The sequence below is a fragment of the Mesoplodon densirostris genome, chromosome 2 (assembly GCF_025265405.1).
Source record: "Mesoplodon densirostris isolate mMesDen1 chromosome 2, mMesDen1 primary haplotype, whole genome shotgun sequence".
Classification (NCBI taxonomy): domain Eukaryota; kingdom Metazoa; phylum Chordata; class Mammalia; order Artiodactyla; family Ziphiidae; genus Mesoplodon; species Mesoplodon densirostris.
In genome coordinates, this window is record NC_082662.1 from 66215342 (window position 1) to 66224707 (window position 9366).

Sequence of the window (9366 nt, forward strand, 5' to 3'; positions counted from 1 at the left end):
AGCTATGTTGTAGTTTGGACTTCTCCTTAAGCGGGTCAGTTCTCGAAATTTCGCCGCCCAAGCAGGACCACTCACCGGGTCTACCGAGTTGCAAGGCTTTATGAGTTGGGAACAAGAGGCACAGTCCGACAAATCACTAGGTGGCCATTTATCCGTTCCGGAGACCGTTGCTAGGGAAACGGAGCAAAGCCCTGGGCTCACCGCGTAGTGGTTTTCCTTAGGCAGTTCGGGGGCGTAGTTACGTGAGTGACGCACGTAGGGGGCGGGACAGAGACGAAACCGGACCAAAGAACGGGTTACGTCCCAGGGCGCATGCGTGTGGTGCTGGGCTGCGGGATAGCTGGAAGTTCTTGGCGGTGTTGGGAAAGTGAGCTATGGCAGCCCCGAGTGCCCTTCCAGGCGTATCTTTGCGAGAAGCCACCCAGCGAAGGTTGCAGAGGTTTTCAGAGCTTAGAGGTACCAAAGGAGGAACGCTGGCTCTCCCCGGCATTGGAGAGGGAGGGCGCTTTACGTGCTGGGGTATTTGCTGGACTACCACTTCCTTTTACTAATCACTTGCGGGCCTAGGACGCTGGCCCAGGCGCAGTTAATGTTCCTCTTGAGTTTTTTATTCTTCTGTCACTCTCCTTTCTTTACGTTATGCTTGTTACTTTCTTTAAGTTTATTCCCAGTTGCGTATATATGTATGAGGAGGAATGAGAAGACAGTTATTAGCCTGACTAGTGAAGCTATAAATCCAAGTTATTCGTTTGGTTAGCTCATTAGCAAAAATTATTTTAAATAAACCTAAAAGATCTAAAGCATAGTGATTTGACTCTTACAAATCCGAGTTTAGCGTTCTTCCACTCCCTACCTACTTCACCAATTTGTTCCATGATGTGAACGCTTACTAAGTTAAAAGCGAAACAACACGGTGGAATTATGGATTAAAAATTAAAAGGGGTAACTTTGTATCAAAATGTTTTTTTAAAGGACTATGCCACTTGTCATTTCCTGTACAACTATCTAATTGGTCATATTTTTGTTGACGTTACTGCTTTAAAAGTACAGAAAATAATACTTGGATTACAGTAAAATGTTCAGGACTATTAGATTCTAGCTTACTAGAATTTGTTAACTAATAAAAACCCTTTTCGTCTTGTTTATCAATAAAGAAGAGCTTCCAACTGTCAGCCAAAAGTTCAGTCTCTTATTGAGTTCATCAGGGAGCTGGGAACTTTTCTGTTATCCAGAATTTGGTGTCATTCTCCAGTAATCTTTGTAAACTTGCATGGCTCATTTTAAGGCAATTAAAAAGTAAAGTGCCCACATTTATGAACACCAACATTGTAGCAATGGGTCCTTGGATTTAATCTTTCTTAGCCAACAAACATTAAGTGGTCCCTGTATGTGAAAATTGATTTTCAAAGCTGGAGATTAATTTATTCCTTTGTCTCCTCTCTTTATTTAAGAATTGAGCTCATCTTTAGCAAGTCAAAAGTACTTCTCTTAATCAAGAAACATTACAACTCTCAGAAAATCTAAATAAATGGGACTGTAGACCATAAAAGGAGCAAGTAATCTAAAAGGAAAAAAAAAGTAGAATTTGTGAACAGTCCTCATTAGAACTATTTTGAATGCTACTAGCGGACCACTCATTATTCCCTAATTCTCAAAAGCAGAAGATACATTTTTGGAGACACTATTACCTCTTTTTTCCTTCTTTCCAAATAGGTAAACCTGTAACAGCTAGAGAATTCTGATAATATTTATCACTTTCTTCTTACACATAGGCAAACCTGTGGCAGCTGGAGAATTCTGGGATATTGTTGCAATAACAGCAGCTGATGATAAACAGGAACTTGCTTATAAGCAACAGCTGTCAGAAAAGCTGAAAAAAAAGGAGTTACCACTTGGAGTTCAATATCATGTTTTTGTTGATCCTGCTGGAGCCAAAATTGGTACACATTTATGGTCAGATTTATATCATAAATTGTGGGCAGAATAATCATTGAAGAAAAGCTTTCCTGTGGCTTACAGTTTATACTGTGTGTCTTACCACCTATAATCTTTACAAACTTTAAAATTTTTATGTAAGTTCACTATTTTTTAAGAAAGATAAAAGGCATTGCAACTGTTTTTACACATTGTGGACTTACCATGAAAAACTTCCAGAATGTTATGTTACTTAAAAGAGAATTTAATTAGTCTTAATAAAATTTACTCAGATGGTGAATATTCTTTTGGACCTTATCAGTAGAGCTCTTAAGGTCCCTCTGAACTACACAATTTGTTCAGAAACTTAGATGAAGAGATCAAATCAGGAAAAAAAAAATATTTGGCCTCTTGGGACCACAATGCAGAATGCGAAAGAGCTCAGTCTAATGGCATAATTATCATAGATGTTTACTTTTAAAAACCAGTTTGTCCACTTTGCCTTTTGACCTTACCTTGCAAATAAAAATACATGCTATTTTCCTGGGGGCCATTTTCCATGTGATACTTAAAGCTGAAGCTCGTTGATACCAGAGTTAGGGTATCTGTATCTGATACTGGCATGTCCTAATTAGCCAGTGTTTTAATCCTCATAAATATGTGGTCAGTACTTTTCTGATTCCCATGTTTGAATGAGATTCAGGCACAAAATGTTAAATAACTTGCCTGTAGTAACTAGTAAGTGGAAGTTACATTTAAGATGTTTTTTAGGAAAACAAGTCCTAAAAAACTTTTTAGAAAGTAAATCTAACACATATATATGATCACATGGGAGAATTATTTTAATGGGTTTTACAGTTCATAACTCCAAGTGAATGTGTAAACTTACAGTTTTATAGTGTTGCAGATTGCTTAATTTATCATTTCTTTCTTTTTACCACTATTTTCAGGAGAAGATTAACTCAACGTTTATTACCAAGGGCTCATCTTTGGGTTTTATTACTAATTATTTAATTGCTAAGAAATGTGTATTTAATTTGATTGTTCTGCCTGTACCTTTGCTTTCTGCCTGGTTAATTGTAGGCAAAGGTCATATCCTCAAAGTTATAACACTTAAATTTACTGTAATAAGAAAGTTTTTGTAACTTTCTGTGAAATAAATTGAGCTTTTTAACTTTATTTTCAAGGAAATGGAGGATCGACACTTTGTGCCCTTCGATGTTTGGAAAAGCTTTATGGAGATGAATGGAATTCTTTTACCATCCTATTAATTCACTCTGGTAATGTTACACTTTACTAATTTACATTTTCTTTTAGTATATTACCTTTTATATCTAAGGGGCTTTTTTCTCCCTTACTAAAACTATCCCCTCTTCCTTTTTTTTTTTTTTTTTTTTCTTTTGTCTTTGAAGTTATTCTGCTTTGGAAACAAATATTTTATGCTTTCCTTGATATTTTTAGGTTGTAAGTAGCATAATATTTTTCACAAAATTTAACCTTAAAATTGTAGATCACATACATCCTCAACTTTTCATGTATTGTTTTTGGTATACATATCGAAAGTTATTTTCCTAAGATAGAACTCATCAAAATATGAACATTTCTTGACAATGCTTTAGAAAGGATTCTTGCTGTAGGGGAGAGGCTGGTTTAGTACTGTGATTACCAGACTTTACACAAAACCTTCTGTTAACACATTTTTATCTAGTTATTGGTGGCCAAAGTCCATAATCCTTCGGAGTTTAAAAACAAAAAGAAAAGGTGGTGACAGAACATGGAGTTGACAAGAAAGAATAAAAGAGGGAAAATCACACACCAAAAAAGGGAACAGAAAGGTAGGAAGGAAGTAATCTCAGAATATAATTTTTTAAATTGGACAAATTTGGCTGTATGAAAATTTTGGTTATATGAAAGAAACCTCTGTTATTTTTCCTCTATGTACTGGAGGCTGGCAAAACTTTGTCATGGACTTGTACCAGTTCAGGAACAGATATTTTAGAGCCACTCATCCACATGGTTACCAAGGCACTTATCATTTTTTAGGATTCATATATGGGACAGTGATTCTTTTTAAAGATGATATCAAGTAAAGCATCTAAGTTCTGATTTTAAGACTAACTGAAAAAGTAAAAGAAAAATTCAAATTTACAGTTTTACTCCAGAACGAGCATTATTATTACTAATTTAGTAAAAATTAAGTTAGACACCAGATAATATATATTAATACAATAGATCCTTGAAAATATATAATAATGCATTGATCTGTGAGTGGTGCTGACCCTCACACAGTCTAAAATCTGCATGTAACTTCATAGTTGGTCTTCTGTATAGGCAGTTCCACTCTCCATAGCCACAGTTTCTCATCAGGGATTCAACCAACATCGGGTCATATAGTCTTACAGTATTTATTGAAAAAAATCCTCATATAAGTGGACTGGTAGAGTTCAAACCCTTATTGTTCAAGAGTCAAGTGTAATTCAAAGTAGGTAATTCTTACAATGCTGAACTTTACTGTTGGTTAGTATTTGGAAAATGAAAAAGAAAGTATTAGCTCTCATTGGTTGAATGATGTACTCTGTAGTTAAGTGCTTTACATGTATTGTTGATCTCATAAAACATGATAAAGCAAGTATTTACATCTGCTGATTTAGTGTTAAGTCCAAAGATAAACAATTAAAAAGTGGTGAACCAGAATTTGAAAGCATTTTTGTGTGACTCTTTCTACTATACCTTTCACTATAATTAGTTATGTAAAAATGATATAAGCTATTTAATGTACTTAAGAGAACACACTTTTCAAGGAATTAAGTCATAAGGCTCATCTTAGAGGGAAAAGCCTTTTAAAATTAAAAACAGGGCTTCCCTGGTGGCGCAGTGGTTGAGAGTCCGCCTGCCGATGCAGGGGACACGGGTTCGTGCCCCGGTCTGGGAGGATCCCACATGCCGCGGAGCGGCTAGGCCCGTGAGCCATGGCCGCTGAGCCTGCGCGTCCGGAGCCTGTGCTCCGCAAGGGGAGAGGCCACAACAGTGAGAGGCCCGCCTACCGCAAAAAAAAAAATAAATAAATAAATAAAATTAAATTAAATTAAAAACAAATATACATTGTAAAATGCTTTTAAATAAATGCACCTTTACTTCCTTTAAGTGTATGTAATAGAGGAAACACATTCCATCTGGAAATTACTCTTTAATAGATAATTATGTATTTTAGTTTTTTGTGACATTTTTTCCCCATGAAGTGGATTTTTAATGTAGGCATTTAAACATGGTTGAAATTTATTGTGTAAAATGTAAATATAAGGTCATATTTTAGCTCACTGTCCTTTTTACTTGTTATCCAGTTGAGTTAAAACAATTCATAGTCTGTAAAGCATATTACAGTTCTTTCCTAATCTAGAACTGCATTATAGCAAATCTCTACAGAATTGCTCTGTGAATTTGTAATCTGGAATTTATTATTATTTCCTGGGATACAGTAATATATTGTATATTTTAAATATCTTTAGAGATATTTAGAGTTGTAACTGATGCTCCTGGGTTTTTTAATCTTATAAACATTTAAAACAGTTATTCTGTTTAATTTTATATAGGTGGCTACAGTCAACGCCTTCCAAATGCAAGTGCTCTGGGGAAAATTTTCACTGCTTTACCTTTTGGTAGCCCCATTTATCAGATGTTGGAATTAAAACTAGCCATGTACATTGATTTCCCCTCACATATGAATCCTGGGATTCTGGTTACCTGTGCAGATGATATTGAACTTTATAGTATTGGAGAATCTGAGTATATTAGGTTTGACAAACCTGGCTTTACTGCTTTAGCTCATCCTTCTAGTTTGACTGTAGGTACAACACATGGAGTATTTGTCTTAGAACCTTTTAACTATTTAGAACATAGAGACCTCGAGTACAGAAGTTGCCATTGTTTCCTTCATAAGCCCAGCATAGAAAAGATGTATCAGTTTGATGCTGTGTATAGACCTAGAAATTTTTTTCAACAAAACTTTGCTGGGGGTGACATACCCTCTCTTAAATTAGACCCTGAGTATGTCTACACAGACAGCCTGTTTTACATGGATCATAAAACAGCGAAAAAGTTACTTGCTTTTTATGAAAAAATAGGTACACTAAACTGTGAAATAGATGCCTATGGAGACTTTCTGCAGGCTTTGGGACCTGGAGCAACTGTGGAATATACCAGAAATACATCAAATGTTACTAAAGAAGAGTCAGAGCTGGTAGACATGAGGCAAAGAATATTTCATCTTCTTAAAGGAACATCACTAAATGTTGTTGTTCTTAATAACTCCAAATTTTATCATATTGGAACAACTGAAGAATATTTGTTTCATTTTACTTCTGATAGCAATTTGAAGTCAGAGCTTGGCTTACAGTCCATAGCTTTTAGCATCTTTCCAGCAATACCAGAATTCTCTAGTAACAAATCCTGTATCATTCAAAGTATATTGGATTCAAGATGTTCTGTGGCACCTGGCTCAGTTGTAGAGTATTCCAGATTGGGGCCTGATGTTTCAGTGGGGGAAAATTGCATTATTAGTGGTTCTTATATCATAACAACAGCCGTCCTGTCTGCACATTCTTTTGTGTGTTCCTTAAGCTTGAAGATGAATAGACACTTAAAGTATTCAACTATGGCATGTGGAGTGCAAGACAACTTGAAAAAGAATGTTAAAACACTGTCAGATATAAAGTTACTTCAATTCTTTGGAGTCTGTTTCCTGTCATGCTTAGACATTTGGAATCTCAAAGTTACAGAGGAACTGTTCTCTGGAAACAAGACATGTTTGAGTTTGTGGAATGCTCGTATTTTCCCAGTTTGTTCTTCTTTGAGTGATTCAGTTACAACATCCCTAAAGATGTTAAATGCTGTACAGAACAAGTCAGCATTCAGCCTGAATAAATATAAGCTGTTGTCCATTGAAGAAATGCTTTTCTACAAAGATGTGGAAGACATGATAACTTATAGGGAGCAAATTTTTCTAGAAATTACTTTGAATAGAAAGCAGTCTGATTTAGAGACATCTTAATTATTGTATACTCTGCCTTTCTTGACTGAACAAGATTACAGATGCAGGAGTTTTCTGTAGACTGTTGTTTTTTAATTGAAGTGAATTAATGAAAATTATATTAACATGATTGCTGTAGCATAAAATTAATAACAAAAATAGGGCTTCTCTGGTGGCGCAGTGGTTGAGAGTCCGCCTGCCGATGCAGGGGACACGGGTTCGTGCCCCGGTTTGGGAGGATCCCACATGCCGCGGAGCGGCTGGTCCCGTGAGCCATGGCCGCTGGGCCTGCGCGTCTGGAGCCTGTGCTCCGCAACGGGAGAGGCCACAACAGTGAGAGGCCCGCGTACCGCAAAAAAAATAAAAATAAATAAAAATAAAAATAAATAAAAATAAAATAACAAAAATAAACCATTTTTTGATGAAAGAATAGCTTAAGGATGTAAGTTCAGAAAAGTGATTTTTTAAAATATTTATCACTATTTAAATTTTTCTTTTATAAAGATGGACTCGTGGAGCATTATTTTGTTCACAAAATACTATAATTGTTTTAAAGGTAATTTTCTAAATATACCTTCAGAATTTTTTTACCTTCTTTTGGACCTTGGTTCCAATGAAGTTCTAAGTGTCCATTGGCAGTTCTCAAGTGCATTAGACCTATTCTGATGAACTAATAAAAATGTCATGCTGTAGGGTCTTCAAAGCACTGTAGGAATACTGTAGAAGTACTTTTTCAGAAACAAATCCATGGCTGACAGAGTAAAATGAATGCTTAAAATATTGTGATAGGGCTTCCCTGGTGGCGCAGTGGTTGAGAGTCCGCCAGCCGATGCAGGGGACACGGGTTCGTGCCCCGGTCCAGGAGGATCCCACATGCCGCGGAGCGGCTGGGCCCGTGAGCCATGGCCGCTGAGCCTGGGTGTCTGGAGCCTGTTGCTCCGCAACGGGAGAGGCCACAACAGTGAGAGGCCCGCATACCGCAAAAAAAAAAAATAATAATAATAATAATATTGTGATAGTCTTAATTAATAAATAAGTATTAATACTTTTCAAGTTTCTTCCCAAGGAGTAAATAAAGATATATGGTAACCATTGTTTAGCATTTACTGATTTACTTGCAGATATTTCAGAGGATGTTATGTGTTTGTCACTCATTAAAAGTTCTATGCTGTATTTCTAATCTAATTGATATAAGGTGCCATCAGTTATTAACAATCAACATTATTTTATGTTCCACTGAAAAAGAGAAAACACTACCAATAAAATGTGCAATGCTTTTCTTGATACTTGAAGTTTTTATTTATTGGAAATCTTTTTTAAAAGCACTAAAATATAGATTTGTGTCATTTAACCCTTTTGCAAATACGTGTAGAGGAACAAAAAAGTGAAATATTAAGATACAGTCAAGACTTTTCTAAAGCTTCACATCTAGAGTCAAACTTTTCTAAAGCAATTTTCAACTTGAGTGGTTGATATCCATGTGCTATCTTCTAATACCATCTAGTACCATCTTCTGTGCTATCAAAGGTATTGGTAGAGCTGCATATTCTACAAGTGCCACCACCACACTGATGCCTGGATTTACCTTCAAACTGTGGACACCAGATACCTATTCTGCAAGTTGGATGCTGATGCTTTATTACTTTACAGAGTTGTTTCACTTTTACCTTAATCACGTCTCTAGAATGTAGTTCTATTTAAATCAGTGGGAGGTTTCTGACAAATTGGTGGTCACCACGTTAATCCTATTCCTGCACAATGTATAGATTCTAATTGCTTTGAAATGTTATCTGTTCCAAAGAATTTGGCAGTGTCTCTTTCCTTTATATGCATCACTTGGTGTGTAGTACCACACATGTATCACCAGCAGTGTATCTAACTCAACCAATGTGATAATCACATGCATGAATAAGTAATAAATTGGACATTTTCTCTTGATTTATCATTTTTATTTCGTAAAATCACAGCCCTTAAATCATATACTTTCAAGGTTTGTGAAGGACAGCTACAATTTGTAACTAAATATATTCTGTAAACTTATTAATGAGTTAATAATTAACAATGACCAAGAAGGCATGGGAAAAAAATGCAACTTTTGATATTAATCTCCCTTGGGCATTTGTCTTGCAAACTAAACAAAGCAGAAATAAAGAGTGTGCATTAATGCATACTAACTGGGAATAAAGCTTTGAAAATCCAAGGTATATGCTGCTGAAAATCACAAAAATTTGATGGAATGAATCCAGAATCAATTCTCACAAGCTGTGATGATCCACTCATCTTCTGAGGCTAAGCAATACTACCTATGTTATATAAAGATTACCAGATTTAGCACAGAGCCAAAATCAAAACTTGCCTGCTGCAAAATATATGTATAGCTATCACAGCTGGTAACTGGTGTGCTACACATGCCATTCACATACACC

The 9366-nt window shown here is 36.0% G+C and overlaps 1 protein-coding gene across 3 annotated transcripts; it reads left to right on the forward strand.

The window, feature by feature from the left end:
• The first annotated feature begins 329 nt into the window (after positions 1-329).
• FPGT (fucose-1-phosphate guanylyltransferase) lies at positions 330-8436 on the forward strand. 3 transcript variants are annotated; one of them, XM_060089966.1, is made up of 4 exons: positions 330-456; positions 1773-1940; positions 3102-3194; positions 5505-8436. In XM_060089966.1, exons 1-4 carry the CDS (start codon positions 375-377, stop codon positions 6959-6961), a joined length of 1800 nt encoding a protein of 599 aa, XP_059945949.1. In that variant the 5' UTR covers positions 330-374; the 3' UTR covers positions 6962-8436. The 3 variants fall into 3 exon arrangements, with proteins under 3 accessions (XP_059945949.1, XP_059945950.1, XP_059945951.1); XM_060089967.1 differs by lacking the exon at positions 330-456 and having other exon boundaries at positions 1824-1953; XM_060089968.1 differs by lacking the exons at positions 330-456; positions 1773-1940 and adding an exon at positions 3623-3749 and having other exon boundaries at positions 3107-3194.
• Positions 8437-9366: the final 930 nt, after the last annotated feature.